This window comes from Giraffa tippelskirchi, chromosome 13, assembly GCF_054371585.1.
Source record: "Giraffa tippelskirchi isolate mGirTip1 chromosome 13, T2T-mGirTip1v1.2.pri, whole genome shotgun sequence".
Taxonomy (NCBI): Eukaryota; Metazoa; Chordata; class Mammalia; order Artiodactyla; family Giraffidae; genus Giraffa; species Giraffa tippelskirchi.
The window spans coordinates 73,873,056-73,893,948 of NC_137287.1; the positions used below are offsets into that span (position 1 = coordinate 73,873,056).

A 20,893-nucleotide genomic window follows, 5' to 3' on the forward strand; every position below is an offset into this window, starting at 1 on the left:
ATGCACATTTTCCTATGAAGATATACTGATTATATACAACAGGTACATGAAACAGTACTCAGCATCCACTAGTCATCAGGGAAATGCAAATCAAAGTCACAATAAGAAATAGCAAGTGTTGAAGAGGATGTGGAGAGAAGGGAACCCCTGTGCACTGTTAGTGGGGATGTAAATTGGTACAGCCACTATGGAATACAGTATGAAGGTTTCTCAGAAAGTTAAAAAGAGAACTACCACATCATCCAGCAATTCCACTTCTGGGTATTTATTTGAAGGAAGAGAAAACACTACTTGAGACGCATCTTCATGTTCACTGCAGCACTGTTTACAAGCCAAGATACTGAAACACTCTTAATGTCCATCAGTGGACGAATGGATAAAGAAACTGTGGTATATACACTAAATGGAGTATTATTCAGCCAATAAAAAAGGAAGGGAATCTTTCTATTTGCCTCAACATGGATGGAACTTGAGGGCATCATGCTAAGCGAAGTAAATCAGACAGACAAATACCATATGATCCCAATTATTTGTGGAATCTAAACAAGACTGAGCTTACAGATACAGGAACAGATTGGTGGTTGCTAGAGGGAAGGGGTGGAGGAGTAGGTGAAAGGAGTGAAAGGTATCAGAGGTACAACCTTTCAGTTATAATACGAGTCATGGGACGTGATGTATAGCATGGTGACTAGAGTTAATCATACTGTATTGCTTATTTGAAACTTGCTAGGAAAGTTTAATTCAGAAGTAGTATTTTTCCCTGTTTAACACCATCAGAAGTCAAGATTCAAGTAACAATACTTAAGTACCATGTGAAACAAAACCCTTCTACCATGTGAGAATACGATGATCACTTTTTTTTTGGTTCTCATTTCTACTGTTTCTTATTTAAAATTTTCAACTAGTACAAGAAAGATTTCATTCAGTAATCCAACAACTCTTTAAAAATAAAACTCAGGAAAGGATCAATGTATTTCAAATACATAGAGATATAAAACAATGTTAGTAAAAAAATAAAATCTTTTACCTTCTGGATCATAAGTTTGAAAAACTCTTCTGGCTTGTTCTGAAGGAGCCTCAGGGGCAACTAAAGCCATATCCTGAAAACATAAAAAAACATGCTATCAACAAGCTGCAATATCGTGACATTATAAATAAATACAAGGCTAGAGAAATGAAGACATCTGGAATCAAAATACTGTGAGTTATGTTAATATTTATATCATAGCTGTATGACTCTCTGAGCCTTAACTTTACCTCTGAAAAATGGCAATACTACTTCAACCACAGAGAACCGCTGTGAGGATGACATATAAAGTTTTATATAACACTTGAAAAAGCCTAATACTGTATAAGTAATTACTGTAAAACTGAATCTGTAAAAATTAATGACATTTTTTGTTTTATAGTAATATCCAATGAAAAATAACAAAATATACTCTAGTTTTCAAATATCTAAAAATTAAATCCAGAGATATGATAACAATTACATAAAAATTCATTTGAAATTTGTTACTTTAGGAAGCATGTTATATCAATGACCTAGGGACAGATCAATAATAACTTCTGCATGTTCATAATTTTAACTTTTATTAAAGGAAATATCCAAAAGGCAGGTTTCTTTTTCCTATAAAACTTATTCTCTATCATGATGAATTTCTTTAAAAGTAAGCCACATTACAACTTACCAAAAATAAGCACAAAATTCAATGTTATCTTGGACTCTTCACAAAGCTTTACTCCACATATTTTAACTATTATGAAATTCTACACTTAACCAACATGAAACTAGAATATAGGCTCCAATTGTTTTCCTCTATTCATATATCTGGTCCAAGCATCTGCCTATAATTGTGTTCACTCAGACAAACCTCATCAGAGAGGAAGCTTCCCTTTTTACCATCTTGATTCCTTTTTGAGTAGTAGGTATAAAGGGAACATATCTCAACATGACAAAAGCTATTTATGACAAACCCTCAGCCAACATAAAACTCAATGGTGAAAAGCTGAAAGCTTTCCCACTAAAATCTGAAACAAGACCAGGATGTCCACTCTCAGCTCGTCTAATCAACAAAGTATTGAAAGTCCTAGCCACAGCAATCAAACAAGAAAAATAAAGGGATTCAAAATAAAAGGGAAGAAGTACAATTGTCATTATGTGCAGATGACATACTATATGTAGAAAACCCTAAAGATTTCATATAAAAACTTCTAGAACTGATAAATAATCAACAATATAGCAAGATACAAAATTAACATACAGGAATCTGTTGCAGTTTTTACACTAACAATGAAATATCAAAAAGGGAAAGTAAAAAAAAAAAATCCCTTTTAAAATCACATCAAAAGTAATAAAATACTTAGGAATAAACCTGGCCAAAGAAGTGAAAGACTCATACGGTGAGAACTATAAAACACTGATGAAGGAATTTGAAAATCATTTAAAGAGACAGAAAGACAGCCCATGTTCTCGGGTTGAAAGAATTATTATTAAAATCGCTATACTACCCAAAGCAATCTACAGATTTAAAGCAATCCCTATCAAATTACCTACGACATTTTTTACAGAACTAGAACAAAGAATCCTAAAATGTATATGGAACCATTAAAGACCAGAACTGCCAAAGCAACCCTGAGGAAAAAGAACAAAGCTGGAGGCATAACCCTCCCAGACTTCAGACAATACTACACAGCTACAGTAATCAAAATCAAAATTTTGGTACTGGTACAAAAACAGACATCTAGATCAATGGAACAGAATACAGAGCCCAGAAATAAACCCACAACCTTGATTTACAGCAGCATATAAATCATTGAACTTCGAATACTCACCTCAATACCACACACAAACTCAAAACGGCTTAATGACTTAAATATAAAACATGACACCATAAAACTCCTAGAAGAGATCATGGGCAAAACACTCGGACATAAATCGTAGCAATGTTTTCTTCAGTCAGTCTCCCAAGGCAATAGAAATAAAAGTAAAAATAAACAAATGGGACCTAATCAAACTCTTAAGCTTTTGCACAGCAAAGGAAACCATAAACAAAGTAAAAAGACATCCTGAAGAATGGGAGAAAATTATTTGCAAATGATCCAACTGACAAAGGCTTAATTTCCAAAATACCCAAACACCTCATACAACTCAATAAATAAATAAATAAATAAAATAAATCAAAACTACAATGAGGTATCACCTCACAAAGGTCAGACTAGCCACATCATTGAAAAGTCTACAAATAACAAATGCTAGAGAGGGTGCACAGAAAAGGGAACGGTTGTACACTGTTGGTGGGAATGTACATTGGTACAGCCACTATGGAGAATAGTATGGAGATTCTTTTAAAAGCTAAAAATAGAGCTACCATATGATTTAGCAATCTCACTCCTGGGCAGACATCTGGAGAAAACCATGGTTCAAAAGGATAAATGCACCCCTATGTTCACAGCAGCACTATGTGCAATAGCTAAGACATGAAAGAAACAAAGATGTGGTACACACACACACACACGAATATTACTCAGCCATAAAAAAGAATAAAATAAGGCCATGTGCAGCAACACAGATTGACCTAGAGATTACCATACTAAGTGAGATACACCAGAAAGTCAAATACTGTATGATATCAATTATACGTGCAATCTAAAATATAAAAAAATGAACTTATTTATAAAATGGAAACAGACTCACATAGAAAACAAACCTATGATTACCAAAGGGGGAAGGGGATTGGGGAGGGACAAATTAGGAATCTGGGATTAGTACATACAAATAACTACATATAAAATAGATAATCAACATGGTCTACTTTACAGCAGAGAGAACTATATATAGTATCCTGTAACAAACCATAATGGAAGAGAATATAAAAGAGTATATATTTGTATAACTGAATCACTTTGCTGTACAGCAGAAATACAACACTGTAAATCAACTATTCTTCAATTTTTAAAAAAGTGTGATATAAATGTTAAATAGAATTTAAATTTCTATTTCTCCATGGAAGCAAATTTTTGTAAGAAATGCACTAAATTAATTTTTGTCCTAATCATCCTGCCCTTATCTCAAAGACGAAGAATAAACTCTTCAGAGTCAGTTAGTGTAGTTCTCACTTGACCATGTCTGAACACCTTAATAGTATGTTCCATTCAATGGGGAGTAGGTATCAAAAGGGTATGGGAATCAAAACAAGGCAATATATACAAGCCTCTACACAGTTTTAATGTATCAAATGATAAAATAATTTTTAAAAATCTGTTACTTTATAATGTAGATCTGGTAATGTACAATTATTTCCCTTTTACCATCCTTTGATACCAACTTTTAGGGTCTTGCTTTCCTGTATTCTCAATATCATTTTATAGATAATACACATGTCAAGGGCCATGCTTTCATCTGGTTGAACTTTCAATGCCTTTTGGATTTTATGATCCAGTCCTTTACTGCTGGATACTTGGATTGTGGGTAATGTTTTACCATAACCACTGCTGTACCAAATAAACCGGAATATGTGATTTCATTGGGTATTCCAGAATAAGCTTTCACCCCGTTGTTTCCAACTCCCCTTTCTTTTTTCAGTTGTCCCCTTGAGAACACCTGTTGGAATTTGTGGAGGAGCAAAGTCACTGAAACTCTGGTGGATGAAAAGGTATACAGCTGTGGATGAGATCTAGTGCAAAGGGGAGGGTTTGGAGGCACAAGACGAAGACAAAGTCACTCTTCCTACTCACCACCTGTTGCATTTCAACCTTTGTTTCTAGTAATCTAGTGATCAGGCAGTTTGAAATGAGTTTTAACACATTACTTCAAAATTTCTAAATACTAAATAAAACTGTGATCTAAGTAGAAGGAATGGGAATAATGTTTTTCTTGGTAAAAAACAAACAAAAAGAATCCTTTGGGGGGAAGAGGTGGCAGAGAATATAAATGAAGCATCATTTTAATCTTCCTACAAAGCGAAGTTTTGGGAAATTGCCACCGTTTATAAAGTTTGGGGAATAAGGAAGATTCCAGTTCTAGCCAGAGGAAAAGGTTGGCATCAAATTCTCTGACATTAAAGATTTCAGAAAATAAGGGAGTGTGAAAAGAATTTGTTAACTACCTGATGCCTCATCTCTAAGTTTCAAGTGCTACAAATAAAAAAATACTATGCTTATCCAAAAAAAAGAAAATTAAAGTAGACTTAATAAAACATTCACTGCTCATCTCTTGCCTCTGGTTTTAAACATATAAACAATTTAGGCTGCAGAAAATGTGTGCTTAATTCTTGTTTGAACAGGCACGGCCTAATATAGAAAGATCAAATGAAGCCTGGGCAAAAGTCCTGGTGTACTCTGGTTTAACAAGTGTTCATTTAGAGTAAGGGTTAGTAAATTTTTCCTGTGATGGGCCAGACAATAAATATTTTAGGCTTCACAGGCCATAAGGTAGCAAGATAAAACAATGCATAACAGCAAGATAATATAATACATAAACAACAGCACCTGCTTGTGTTCCAATAAATATTTCACAAAATAGGTGTAGGGCTTGATTTAGCCTGTGAGCCATAGTTTATATTTTCCCCCCCAATGCTCTAAGATGTAGTAAACATGCCTTCTTTTGACATATCTGGGGATATAATGATGTCTTAATCACCTTAATAAATTTTACAAAGAAGGTACTTTGGCTCTCATGTGAGACAGAAAAGAGGGTAGGAAATTCTCACTAGCCGGAATGGAATCATCAAAGGCAGAAACACGTGAATGAGCACAATACAAGGGAAACTGAAAGAGCTGAACAGGATGGAGAACTGTGAGAGACAGGGAGTGGTTAGGCAGGGGAATCAACTCTGATGGAAGAATAAACATGCAGTTTGGAGGTGATGGTTAAAAACCCAAGTGGAGCACATGGCTCTCTTAACACTGTGACATCCAGTGGTTGCCAGCTGTAGGCCTCTCACAGGCTAACAGAAAAAGGTGATGAGGACTAAAGGAGATCAAAGCTGAAGAGTCTGCCAGGTAAAATGTGGAAACAAGTGAAAGGAGATTATGGCAAAGATGTCAGAATGGAGTATTTCCAAAAAGGAATTTAGAGAATTTCTTGTTTGAGGTTTAAAAGTTGAAACAAGTATCTCAAAATGCTATGAGGAGACAACGAAAACCCCTCAGAAGTAAACTACCAAAACAGAAATTCCTTTTTCCTCTTAAAATACAACCCAGTGGTAGTGGTCAGGTTCCACATAATAAAACCATCAACTATAACTGTCATTACTAGTGAAGCAAACTGTGTCTTGAACGATTAAGAGAAAAAAATCTTGTTTTGCTCCTTTGGTTTCAGTGATATACTAATAGCTAATCTGCCAACCTCCTTAGGAATTAACTGTTCTTAACTCATATCACTGATTTTAAGATGTGTTTATACTACAGGGGGGAAAAGAAAAACACAAAGCCCCCATACCAAAACCACAAAAGATTACAATAAATTCTAAGGAAAACATTCCAAATGTTTTCATCCATAAATTAAAAAGTCTTCTAAACTGATTGTTGGCTTGCTTATTTTGAGTGTTTACAATGCTTTTAGATTACTGTAGAAAAAGATCTCTTAGTTAAAGCTTGTTTAAATTTATGTAATGTTTAAATGTTTATAGATGAAATCAGGACAAGTTACAAAACCACCTTCTATTCCCATTAAAGTGCTTCATGATGAACTCCAAACTTTCAACTTTCTAATTTGGTTTAAAATTACAAATTCCAACACTCACTTTTACCAATTTATTTAACTTCAACACTTCTAAACAAGGTTCCCTGTGTAAGACCTGGAGTAGGATGGCCCATGTAGTAATTTTGGTGATACGGTAATATTACATGTATTTCATATCTGCACAGCAAGTTTGAACAGCAAGTATAGAATTCCATTAATTGAGAAAGAGTCCTTTTCAACCTTAAGACAAGATATTTTAGTGAGATATAACTGCCAAATTTTTTTTACTGCCCATAAAGGAAATGATTTAATTAGAAAGGATAATATAAAATAGAACTCTTATGTAAAACCTGTATAAATGTGAAGAACAATATGAAGAGGATTCTACCCTCAGATTTTCTATATCTAAGACTTAAATGTGGCAATAGTTTTTAGACTACATATTTAACATATTTTCTCCATATAACTACCTACATACCCATAATGTTTTGAATACCTGTCAAGCCTATTAGATGAGATAAAGACGTCACAATCTAATGGAAGAGAGAAAAATATGTTCCTATATGTTCCATGAATATTATTAAAATTCTCTTAAAATTATTTTCTAAAATAAAATTCAAACACACATATCCCCCATCCTCAAAAAACTGCCGAGTTGCAAATAAATAGATTCCAATGATGTAATTCCAAATTATTTAAGGCAGCAAGGATAACTGTGAGCATTTTTTTTTTCCCCCAGTTGCAGTACTTAGGAGAAAATCTCAGTGTGTACCACATCCAAAACTCTTTAAGGTACTCCCACAAGAGAATCTGAACATAAAGAGTCAAATATTTTAATTAGCAATTCTTTTAAACTCTGATTTATCATCAACATTAATTTTATTTTAAAAGTAGTCCTCTACATTATTTAAATATAATCGGATGCTTTAATCACAGGAATGTTATAGCAAACAACTCCTTCTCAGCCAATTTACTGGTCAACAGAGACTGCTAAACAATATAGCTTTTAAAGTTATCTGGCTTCATCCGACTTTCCTTAACTGGCAAAGTACTATAAGAGAAGAGAAAAAAAAACCAAAACCCTGAGGTATAATGGGACTATCTAATATCCTAGAGTCATGAAATGAATATCTCTTTTTCATGTAGCTCTGTCTGTCCACCATAAACCTTTTAAAATGTTGTAACATTAGCTATGCTTCTAAAATACCTACAGAAATATAAGGAAGGCCTGTGTTCAGTGCATTAGCTAGATGTTAAGTATGTAGCTCATTACCAGAAAGATCTTTAAAGCTTATTTATTATACCTTTCATCATTATCAAGAGCAATCTGCTGTCATGAGTAATCAAAGAACCCCTGAGAACCTTATCTATTTTCAGGAATGATCACGCACATATAAATTACATTCTAGCTTGCAGACAACATTTTATAGTGTTATTAGGAGTCCTTCCCCCCTCCCCCCCACACATACACACACACAGTTAACTGGGATATAATTTCCCTTTAGACTTAAAGTAAAATTTTGCTTTAAAAATCACTTTATTATATGTTCCATATTGACTCTTTGCTCATTAACTACTTAAGGAAAATAATTTGGGAACCACTAAGAAATAAGATTTTAAATCAGTTATCAAATGCTCTCAAGTAGGGAATTCCCTGGTACTCCAGTGGTTAAGAAACCGCCTTCCAATGAAGGGGACTCGGATTCAATCCCTGGTCAGGGAACTAAGATCCCATATGCGGCGAAGCAACTACTGAGCCCACACACTGCAACAATGACAACAAAAGATCCTGCCTGCCACAACCAAGACCTGATGCAGCCCAATAAATAAATAATTTTTCTTAAATGCTCTTTAAAGTAGGTAGGACGGTGGCCTTTTTTCTTACTCTTCCATGATTGCTCGAACATGCAGCAGTCCCGGCTACCCTACAACAGCTCACTGCTGTGTGCTGACCTGTGCTATGTCAGCAGAGAAGTCAGAGCAGGAAATACACAAGCAAAGCCCTTCAAGATTCTTTCTGCACAGAAACATACACTCTAAATGTGTAAGCAAAACCAGGCATTGGAAGGAAAATCTTTGATATGATTTGCTGTGATCCTTATGATGATTCATATTAACACTGGTTGGATAATTTTTCTCCCTATCGCTATGACTGTACCACTCACTGCAGGGATCCCTCCAGCCTTCTCCACTGCTTTATGCCAAAGAATTCATCCCTCAGGCCTAAGGTGTCCTGCTCTCCTGGACATCTAGAATAACTTCTGGTTTCTCTTGTTTACTCTGAAGAACTGGGCCAAGAAAAGCTCTCTGCCCCTTTAACTACTGTTATATCATGAAGGAAATTGCTAACACAAGAGGTTACTCTCTAGGCACATGGATACCTACAAAATGCAAGAAAAATGATTATCTGGCTTTTTTTTCCCAAATGGTATATGTTCTTATTATATCAAAAATCAATCTGATGGTCAAAAATTCCTCATTTCTAGGCTAAGACTCTTTATATCCTTTAAATAAACTGAAACTCTGTGACATTACCTGGCCCCACAATAGCCCAGGGTGGTAGACAGTACAGTCGACGTCAATTCCTCGTGCTTTCCTGTGAGAGTATAATCACTGCTTGTTGTCATGGGATCTGCAGTACCTCTCTGTGGCAGGGGTCTACTCCTGAGCCCCACTGACATCACGGTTTGGTTAGGTGCCACTGTTGGCCAAAGAAACAGAAGCAGAAGTGACATTCTGCCAGCTCCTGAAAGAAGCTGTGAGGGCCACCTATGGCCGTGCCAGGAGAACTGCCAGGTCCTCCCAGAAGGAAGCAGGCACCTGTAGGACACATGCGGCCACCCTGCGAATTAAGAGAAGCTTCAGGGTGTATGTCTGGGGAGAAGGTTAGAGTGTGCCTCAGCACAGCAAAAAGAGGGTGCACTGTCCGCAGAGTTTAAACATAATAAAATGGACTTGGTCAAATTCCTCTTTATCATCGTCATATGCAGGCAGTTCTAGATGATTTCAGTGGTCAAATGCCTGATGTGGCCTGGGGTGATTGTTCTCACTGCCCCAACCCCACCCTTCTTGAATACTGCTGTGTGAACTGTTCAAACTTTAGGATTGGTTGTGACTTCAGGAAGCTGGCAAAGGAATTAAACCCTAACATTCTGGCTGAGGTTTTAGTTTGTTTATGTCGCATGTATAATATCTGCTCGTCCTGTTCATCCTTGACCTGCTTCTTCCTCTTCTATTCCTCCGTGCTACCCATCGACATGAATTTTAACCATATAAGCTGCACAGAAGGAATCTCCATACACATATATACACTTCCTATGTTTCCTGTGAAAACAGAAGCCTAGAAAGATGACTGACACTATAGTCCACACAACACTGGTCATTTAAACTTCATAGTCCTGGATTAGTATAAGCGCAAAGTAAGGGACAACCCTGACCCTAGATCCTCCCACATCCTCCTTCCTTTTCTACTATTTCAAACAAGGTTTGACTGTGAAAAATACTGACAGTACACAACTTCTAATACTCTGTAAGTTTCATCACAGCTTCAGAGAGAAAGTTCTTAAGAAGGCTGTTTCACTTCCATGAACAGGCTTTACATTCATGACCTGGATGCTCATGGTTAGCCTTTCATATCAAGATAAGCATGCAAACATAGTACAGTGAGATGTCAGAGGAGAAATGATTATCCCAGCTGGTGCTGTATCTAATTCCAATTTTTGCTTCCATCTTATCTCTTAGCACAATGAATATAGTTCAGCCATCGTGAACCAACTATTATTCTCCAACTACAGCACAGAGCTTCACATCCCACATCTCTTTTTGCTTACTCGAACCAACTATTATTCTCCAAATACAGCACAGAGCTTCACATCCCACATCTCTTTTTGCTGACTCTTTTCCTAAGCCTAGAGTACATTCCTCATTTCATCTAAGTCTAATATACATTATGTGCTTTAATTCCAGTACCATTTCCTCTGCACACACCTCTCCCCTCTTTCAGTCTCTAGTTCACCCTAGTATAATAATTTGTTTTCCTAAGGAACAGAAGTATTTAAAAGCTCAGTGAACAGAATTCATGCTTTAGCCAGCAGGTATTATTTCTCACTGGTCCCAGACTCTAAAATGTAGATGAAACTAGTACTTATTTCACAGGGTTGCACGGAGGCCTGAATGAGGAGTGCACCTAAGATGCCGAGCATATAGTTCCCATGGGGTCGCAAAGAGTCGGACATGACTGAGCAACCTTCACTTTCACCATAAATTAAATATATGCTATAAGGCCTTTTCTGCAACCCACTCTATTTGCTACAATTATTATCATCAATTCTAGACGGACAGGTGGAGGTACGGACTTATCAATGATGATTCTAAATGAAAACTCACAGACTTTATTCATAACAGAATGCCTTTAGGCATATATCAGCAATACCGTATCTTGTATGGACAATTATTTGGGTTCTAATGTAACAAAAAGCTACAAGACACAAATTCAAATGGAAAGAGATGACTAGTTTTAATAAACTGCATGATACCATGGATATGACTGAGATAATTAACAAAAAAATTCAAAAAAACAATACAAAAATATGACAATTATGATTTAAACTACAAACAGTAATATTTTAGCTCTTAAGTCCATTTTCCTTTCTGAGGCAAATAAAGCATGAAATTTAAACAAATGCACAAAACTCTAGAATTTACTCAGGATAAATGGATGGGATGACTAAACTGTATTAATACATAGGAAAACCATATTACAAAATGTCCAACTGTGAATTTAATTATATTCCAAGTCCTAAGACTTTTATCAGTAATGAAAGACACATAGAAGTTAATTTTCTTTATGAGAAATAAAATCTATAAAGCATCATTTTGCTTCTTTTCCTTAAAATTGTGTTAATACACGTAGAGGAATATATTTACAATAAAGTAGAACTGTTCAACTTTTGAACGCCCTAGAAAAGGTTCTAACATGTAACTGCAGTAGTCCTGCTAATGTTACACCAAAGAGTAAGAACACAAAAAGAGCTTGCTCTGTACAAAGAATTCTATCTCGATTCCCAGTAACAGATACCACTGTAAGAATAGTCAGCTCATGCAGGAACAATTCAATGTTTTGTTTCTCCTTTGCATTAAATTCAGTTTCCCTATATACTTTGCATTTAAACAGAAATGTGTTTTCATGTGTACTTATCTTAAAGGAAACCTGCTTTATCATAGGAAAGGTCAAAGGCAACACTCTGTACACAGTATACAAGGAGTCCTTTTATAACCATAAAAGAGAACAAAAAGGAATGTAAAACTCATCTTCCTGGCCTCAAAATAAAGTCTGAAATGGATTACCAAGGAAATTAGTCACTGATCTTCTGAAGATGAAGCTAGATGTCACAGGTAGGTTCCAACTATTTTTATGTTGGATCAGCAGCTTCCATCCCAGAGATTTAAATGCACAATGAAAACAAAGACACCAAATTTATTTGTCTATCATTTTATAGATATAATTCTAAGAATATTAAAGTATCATATTGTCAAATTTAGAGCATCACCTTCAATCTGTATTGAAAATTAGCGGCATAATTAGTTCCAATTCAAAAGGAAAATATGAAAGTTAGCCAAATAATTTCAACCTGAGACCACCAGATGTAAAAAAGGAAGTTAATGAACCAAAGGGAAAACTGATGATTAAAGAGAAGAAAAAGCAAGAAAGTTCCAGAAAAACATGTATTTCTGCTTTACTGATTATGCCAAAGCCTTTGACTGTGTGGATCACAATAAACGGTGGAAAATTCTGAAAGAGATGGGAATACCAGACCACCTGACCTGCCTCTTGAGAAACCTGTATACAGGTCAAGAAGCAACAGTTAGAACTGGACATGGAACAACAGACTGGTTCCAAATAGGGAAAGGAGTACATCAAGGCTGTATTTTTTCACCCTGCTTATTTAACTTATATGCAGACTACATCATAAGAAACGTTGGGCTGGATGAAGCACAAGCTGTAATCAAGACTGCAGGGAGAAGTGTCAATAACCTCAGATATGCAGATCACACCACCCTTACGGCAGAAAGTGAAGAAGAACTAAAGAGCCTCTTGATGAAAGTGAAAGAGGGTGAAAAAGTTGGCTTGAAGCTCAACATTCAGAAAACTAAGATCATGTCATCTGGTCCCATCACCTCATGGGAAATAGATGGAGAAACAGTGGCTGACTTTATTTTTGGGGGCTCCAAAATCACTGCAGATGGTGATTGCAGCCATGAAATCAAAAGACGCTTACTCCTTGGAAGGAAAGTTATGACCGACCTAGACAGCATATTAAAAAGCAGAGACATTCCTTTGCCAACAAAGGTCCATCTAGTCAAGGCCATGGTTTTTCCAGTAGCCATGTATGGATATGAGAGTTGGACGGTGAAGAAAGTTGAGCATCGAAGAATTGATGCTTTTGAACTATGGTGCTGGAGAAGACTCTTGAGAGTCCCTTGGACTGCAAGGAGATCCAACCAGTCCATCCTAAAGGAGATCAGTCCTGGGTGTTCATTGGAAGGACTGATGTTGAAGCTGAAACTCCAATACTTTGGCCACCTGATGTGAAGAGCTGACTCATTTGAAAAGACTCTGATGCTGGGAAAGATTGATAGCAGGAGGAGACGGGGACGACAGAGGATGAAATGGTTGGATGGCATCACCGACTCAATGGACATGAGTTTGGGTAGGCTCCGGGAGTTGGTGATGGACAGGGAGGCCTGGCGTGCTGCAGTTCATGGGGTCGCAAAGAGTCGGACAAGACTGAGCGACTGAACTGAATTGAAAGAAAAACACAGTAGGAGAAATGTCCAAATATTCTATCAGGTAATATTTGGACATTTAAAGTATATCAACATGTCCTGGACTTTCCTGGTGGTTCAGTGGTTAAGAATCTACCTGCCAATCTTGTGAGCCCCAACTACTGAGCCCAGGCATGCTAGAGCCTGTGCTCTGCAACAAGAGAAGCCACAGCAATGAGAAATCCACATACCGCAACTGGAGAGTAGCCCCTGCTCGCTGCAACTAGAGAAACCCTGTGTGCAGCAAAAAAGACTCAGCACAGCCAAATAAACAAACCTTTAAAAAAATAAAGTACTGAACATGTCTCAGTATGAAAAGGTCTGGCCTGGCTTCTAAAAGAAGGAAAGTTTAATATTAATATATTATAAAACAAATGTTACACCACCTTGTTTTAATGACAAGATTCTAAGTTCTTTAAGCATCTACAATTCAAAATCATTTCTTTTACCTGTTGTAGTTGGTTTGCAAGCTTTCAACTAATTCATCAAGAGTATCACGGTAGGATTTCCAAACACACCACCTATGCCCACCAGGCCTGCTCCCTCACAACGTACAGATCCGAAGGTTTTATTCTGCCATAGCTCAGAAGGCCTGCTTGGAAAATTCTCCATCCTGTTTCACAAGAATTGTTTCCTTCTTTGAGGAAGTCCATGTGTAACACATAATGCATTCACCTGACCCACATTCTCTTATTAGAGGGTTCTGTGGGACCCCTGCCGCTTGGTGACTGAGTTCCTAAAAGGTCCCTGCAGTTAGATTCTGTGCTATTCCCCCCTAACATTAAGTGTAAAACTTCTATTTACATAGGATAGCAAGCTATACATTTTTTCCAACCACATCAGAGTACAATATCATTTTTGTTGTTTTACATAGAAATTTAGCGAAGATTAAAAAAAAAAAGATGACCTTGTCTATACTGGATAGAAAAGATGATTTATAAAACACTGCAGAATTAAATTTAAAGATTTGAAAGTTACATAAAGAAGATGGTTATAAATGATCAATCTCAAGTTTTATAACCTATTAGATTTATTTTCATCATCGATTTTCCACTGAAACTGAATTGTGAAAAATCTCTTCAAATACTACAAAGTGTGTTCAATGAGTCTCCATGGTTGGGAAGAGGGTTCCAATAAAGATAATTTTGGGGCCATCAGTTCAGTTCAGTCACTCAGTCATGTCCAACTCTTTGCAACCTCATGGACTGCAGCAAGTCAGGCTTCCCTGTCCATCACCAACTCCCGGAGCTTGCTCAAATTCACGTCCATCAAGTCGGTGCTGCCACCCAACTATCTCATCCTCTGTCGTCCCCTTCACCTCCTGCCTTCAATCTTTCCCAGCATCAGAATCTTTTCCAATGAGTCAGTTCTTCGCATAGCTGGCCAAAGTATTGGAGCTTCAGCTTCAGTCCTTCCAATGAATATTCAGGGTTGATTTCCCTTAGGATTGACTAGTTTGATCTCCTTGCAGCCCCAGGGACTCTCAAGAGTCTTCTCCAACACCACAGTTCAAAAGCATCAACTGTTTGGCAGTCAGCTTTCTTTATGGTCCAGCTCTCACATCCATACATGACTACTGTAAAATTTGGGGGCCATGGGATATCTCAAATAACAAGTAATTTTATTAACCATATAGCTTGGCACTGATATTTAAAATCACAAACTTATACTTCTTTTCAAAAAAAAAACTGCAATCACTTAAGAGTCCTAAAAATATACTGTTCATCTCAAAAAGAAAAAGAAGTTATTTCACTGAATAGAAACAATTTTCTTATCCATCCTCAAACCATGAAGACAAACTTTTAAATGATTATTTATGAATACTCAATAAAGTATTTATGAATACTTATTTTTTATTCACTCACCTGGAGAAAGAATCTGTGTATGTATGTGTATTTAAGTTGATCAGGCCAAAGAGTAAAAGTAAGTTCTTCTATTTTTGTCTCCATATAGGATACTGCAAGCATTAACAGTTATTTCTTCATTTATAAGCTTAGGGATCTATTGAATTCTTATGATAAAAGACAACTTTAGCATATTCAGCTCCATTTCTCCCCTTTATCAAGTATCAACATGGTTACATCACAATGTGAAATAAATCTTCAGTGTATCCTGCTAATTTATTTCTTCATCTGTTTAACAAAAATCTATAGAGCACGAACACCACCTGGCACTGTTCTAGGTTCTAGAAACAGTGAGAGACAAAATGGACAAAAATTCTGCCATCATAGAGCTTACTAGTGAGATAATACCGAAAACAAGTAAGTAAAATATATGTTATGTGCCTAGTAACCAGAATATATTAAAAATCTTATAATTCAATAAAAAGACAAACAGCCCAATTCAAAATCAGGCAAGGGACATGAATAGACAATTCTTCAAAGAAGATATACAAATGGCCAAAGAGCACATAAAAAGATGATCAATATCATCAGTCATTAGAAAATGTAAATCAAACCACAACAACCACTTAACACCCACTAGGATGGCAATATTAATAATGGGACAGTAACAAGTGTTGGCAAAGATGTGGAGAACTGGTAACCCTTGTTTACTGCTGGTAGGGATGTATCAATAACCACAGATATGCAGATGACACCACCCTTATGGCAGAAAGTGAAGAAGAACTAAAGAGCCTCTTGATGAAAGTGAAAGAGGAGAGTGAAAAAGTTGGTTTAAAGCTCAACGTTCAGAAAACTAAGATCATGGCATCTGGTCCCATCACTTCATGGGAAATAGATGGGAAAACAGTGGAAACAGTGTCAGACTTTATTTTTTGGGGTTCCAAAATTACTGCTGATGGTGACTGCAGCCATGAAATTGAAAGACGCTTACTCCTTGGAAGGAAGGTTATGGCCAACCTAGATAGCATATTGAAAAGCAGAGACATTACTTTGCCAACAAAGGTCCGTCTAGTCAAGGCTATGGTTTTTCCAGTGGTCATGTATGGACGTGCGAGTTGGACGGTGAAGAAAGCTGAGCGCCGCAGAATTGATGCTTTTGAACTGTGGTGTTGGAGAAGACTCTTGAGAGTCCCTTGGACTGCAAGGAGATCCAACCAGTCCATCCTAAAGGAGATCAGTCCTGGGTGTTCATTGGAAGGACTGATGTTGAATCTGAAACTCCAATACTTTGGCCACCTCATGCGAAGAGTTGACTCACTGGAAAAGACCCTGATGCTTGGAAGGATTGGGGGCAGGAGGAGAAGGGGACAACAGAGGATGAGACGGTTGGATGGTATCACCAACTCGATGGACATGAGTTTGGGTAAACTCCGGGAGTTGGTGATGTACAAGGAGGCCTGGCGTGCTGTGATTCATGGGGTCGCAAGGAGTCGGACACCACTGAGCGACTGAATTGAACTGAACTGAGGGATGTAAAATGGAATAGTTACTGGGAAACAGCTTGGCATTTCCCCCAAAATTAAAACATAAAACTGCCATATGACCCAGCAATTCCAGTTCTAGATTGATACCAAATTCCCAAAAGAATGGAGAATAGGGACTCAAACAGGTCCTTGTGTAGGAATGTTCACTACAGCAGTATTCACAGTGACCACAAGCAGAAACAAACCACACATCCACTGATGAGTGGACACATTGTGTTATATGCACACAATGGAATATCATTCTTTCAGAAAAGGGGCTGAAGCAATGAGACATGCTAAAATAAGGATAAGCCTCAAAAACATTATACTCCAGACACAAAAGGTGATATGTTGTATGGTTCATTTATATGAAATATCCAGTAGAGGTAAATTCATTGAGACTGAAAGCAAGCTGGTGGTTGCTAGGATTCCAGGCAGGAAGAATAGGGAGTAACTGCCAAATAGATTTGGAGTTTTACTTCAGGGTGATGTATATGTTTTAGTACTAGATACAGGTGATGGCTACACAATTTTGTGACATGTGCCAAATGCTACTAAACTGTTCATTAAAAATGGTTAATTTTGTTACATGAATTTTACCTCAACTAAAAAATATCTATTTTGAAAATAAGTGGGAGAGACTGTTAATGAAAAGGGAGGAGGGACTGAGATTTTTATAAAGGGTCCCAGGGAAGGCCTCTCTAAAAAACTGACACTTGAATCCTGATCTGAAGTATGGAGTTCCATACCAAGGTCACATGTGCGAGGCCTTGTACTAAGGCCACAGAGTCATCTCCCAGAACTGACTGAACCCCATAGCAACCACTGCCGTGAGTCCCCTCATCCTTACCAGCCAGTTCCCTGACTCCGTATTAGGTAAAAATGCCCACCCGAGTACTCGCCCTATAGCACCCTAACCAATCACCTAATGCCACCCTTCCAGCAAGAATTTTCTTTGTCTTGAGGCTATAAAAATTGACTACTAACTCATGAAAGGGGTTGGCTCTCTCTTGAACTGGCCCACAGTTCTAAGTCAGCTCTCCCTGGTCTGCCAGGTCGTCAGCCCGCTGTGCTCACAGTGCCCTCATTATCTCTGCTCTTTGTTCTTAATAATAAAATCACTCCGTTCTGAAATGCTCTGTGTCTGGAGATTCTTTTCCAACCTGTGCTCAGATTGCCATGCATGACATGAAGGTAAGGAGGAATCCTTGATACAGACATCTGCTCCAAGATCCTAAAGGCAAGAGCCGAGGTGGAGGGCTTGCCTCCCTTCGGAGGCACAGGAAAAAGCCACTGTGGCCAAGCAAGACAGGAGGGGAGAGGAGCAAGAAACACGCTCACAGGGCAATGGGGAGTCTGATGAGCGGAGGAAGAGCCGAGGGGGTCACTCTAAGGACTTTGGCTTTTACTCTTAGTGAAAAGGGAGCCAATGACATGAAGTGACGCCATTTAATGGGCTCATTCTAGTTCTGAACTGAGAAGCTACTAAGCTCCATGAAGGGCAACAGCATGGTTGTCAGTTAGGAAGCTACTGCCATGACCTAGGGCAGAGAATTCTCCAATCTGTCTTTCAGTTCTTTCAGGAAGTTTTCGGTTTCTCTTCTGTCCTTCAAATGTCCTTTCCTCACGGCTTCCATAGTTTCATGGAGTTCATCATAAATTCTCTTATGGTTTTCGGTTTTTTGAAATTTCCTTTTGATGCCTTCATTGTCCTACATTGTCTCTAATCTTTGGAGCTCCTTTTCCCTATTTGTTCTGATTTCTGTGTTTCGCATTAACATTTCTCAAATGTCTCATGATTCTTGGCGGTCTGTTAATATGTGAGAGACTAATAAGCCCTGTGTGGGCAGGCCTTGTAAACCTCACTGAGGGGTTATTTTGGCTGGGCCGTTTCACTGCAATATCTTGACCTCATCAATGTAGCCCAAGAAAAATAAATGGCCTTAATCATGAGTAGGTGCATTCTACAAGCACAAAGCTGTGGAGTTTTTTGAGGGTCTATGGTCTAATTATTAAAAACACACATCTCATTAGACTTCTCACTCCTCACCTACCTCAATCTATCACCAAGTTCCGTCAACTCAGGAATAAATCTCTCAAATTTATATACAGTTGATCCTTGAACAATGCAGGGGTTGGGGACATGGACCCTCGGCACAGTCAAAAACTCACAGGAAACCTATAGTTGGCCCTATGTATTCACAGTTTTTCCATATCTGTGGTTCTGTATCCGCAGATTCAACCAACTGGAGATCCACCCAACCAGGAATTGTGTAGTATTTACTAATGAAAAAAATCTATGTAAAATCAGTTCAAATCTGTGTTGTTCAAAGGTCAGCTGTACTTCTATCCATGTCTACCGCTGTTACCCTGGATCAAACTACCCTTTGCTCACCAGGAAGACTACAGGAGTCTTGTTTATCTATTCCCTAGGATACCCTTCAATGTCTGATTTCTACAGTTAGCCAGAGTGATCTTTTCAAAATGTACTTTTAGTCCCGTTCCCTTCCTTCCTATCTCTCCCTCGAACTACTCCCAACACCGATTTTTAAACTCTAGTGGCTGCCCTTACTCTTGGAAGAAAGGTGCACAGGTTGTCTACCTTTGCAGCCTCCTCCTGCCCCCACCCCCAAGTCTCAGGGTTCCCCCTCTTCTCTTTCAGCTGTTCGCACCACAGTCCTTTCTTCTGCAGCGATTTGCTTGCTCCAACTATTTCCCTTGAGGGACTGCTCTTTTTTCTCTATCCCTGTAGCTTAATTTTACTGATGTCTCAGGGCTCAGTTTCAACATCAATTCCTCAAGGAGACATCTCTAATCTTCCTCTAATCCGCCTTTAGAGACCTGTGCTTTGTCAGCACCCATCACAGCTTTAATTCTTCAAGTGTGACTCTTTGATTAATGCTTCCTCCATAAGAATGCACACATCCATAACAGGCGCCTAATCTATTTTTTCCTCACCACTGTATTCACAGCATCTGTATGCACAGCCAGGCGCATAGTAAGTTAAATATGTAAGAAATGGGTACACACATAAATGAAGAGAACTGCAACTATAATCACCTCCAGTGTATAAGTCACATAGAAAGTCTATTGCTTTTCAAAGGCATTTTATTGGGTTGGCCAAAATATTCATTTGGGTTTCCTGTAACAGCTTATGGAAAAGCCTAACACACTTTTTGGCCAACCCAACACAATGCCAAATTATAGACTGTCTTTAAAATCATGACTTTAAAACATGCTTTTAAAATAATATTTCATCATAATCAGTACAAAGAAATCAGCTTACACAAAATACTTTTCCTGATAAACACACAAGTTTTGTAGAAAAAGGTATCAATATTCACTTTAAGCTCTGAGGAAGGGAGAGAGTAGGGAAATTATGTTATTTCAGGTCAGGAACATATGAGTGAGTAAACCCACCAAAAACAAATCAAAAACAGTAACAAAAATAAATTCACAGACAAAATCACTTACTCAAATATATAAATATCCAAGAAAGAATGACCAAATAGTAGATCTTATTGTAATGTAAAAACCAACAAAGTTTACAGTATTATCTAAATGGCCAACATTACATGAATAAAATTTTGAAAAATTTAAATTTGGACCCAGTAAATATTATCAAGTAGTATTAATACTGGGCTTCCCTGGTGGCTCAGATGGTAAAGAATCTACCTGTAATGCAGGAGACCTAGATTCATTCCATCCCTGGGTTGGGAAGATCCCCTGCAGGAGAGCATGGTAACCCACTCCAGTATTCTTGCCTGGAGAATCCCTATGGACAGAGGAGCTTGTGGGCTACAGTCCATGGGGTTGCAAGGAGTCGGACACAACTGAGAGACTGAGCACATTATTAATATCATTTACCATTTCCATGTTCTTCCAGCTTTGTAACAGTTTATTTCAAAGGGAAAAATTCTTTACGTGTGACTTTTTAAAGATACCATGTTCAAGCAATCCAAATTCAATTGCTCTAAAATTCACTGAAAAAGAAGTACCCATGCTTTTAAGAAGCTTCA

General features: G+C 37.7%; 1 protein-coding gene and 1 long non-coding RNA gene across 8 annotated transcripts in view; one reads left to right on the top strand and one right to left on the bottom strand.

Annotated features, from left to right (window-relative positions):
• LOC145531379 (uncharacterized) overlaps positions 1 to 4,852 on the top strand; it is a 142,236-nt gene extending 137,384 nt beyond the window's left edge. For both annotated transcript variants that reach the window (XR_014072387.1, XR_014072386.1), the window contains one exon: positions 4,583 to 4,852. This is a non-coding gene — a long non-coding RNA (uncharacterized LOC145531379). The remainder of the gene's footprint in view (positions 1 to 4,582) is intronic.
• MINDY3 (MINDY lysine 48 deubiquitinase 3) overlaps positions 1 to 20,893 on the bottom strand; it is an 80,570-nt gene that overhangs the window by 14,866 nt on the left and 44,811 nt on the right. For all 6 annotated transcript variants that reach the window (XM_081553610.1, XM_081553607.1, XM_081553608.1 and 3 more), the window contains one exon: positions 1,028 to 1,100. In XM_081553610.1, the coding sequence (XP_081409736.1) occupies positions 1,028 to 1,100 (73 nt within the window). The remainder of the gene's footprint in view (positions 1 to 1,027; positions 1,101 to 20,893) is intronic.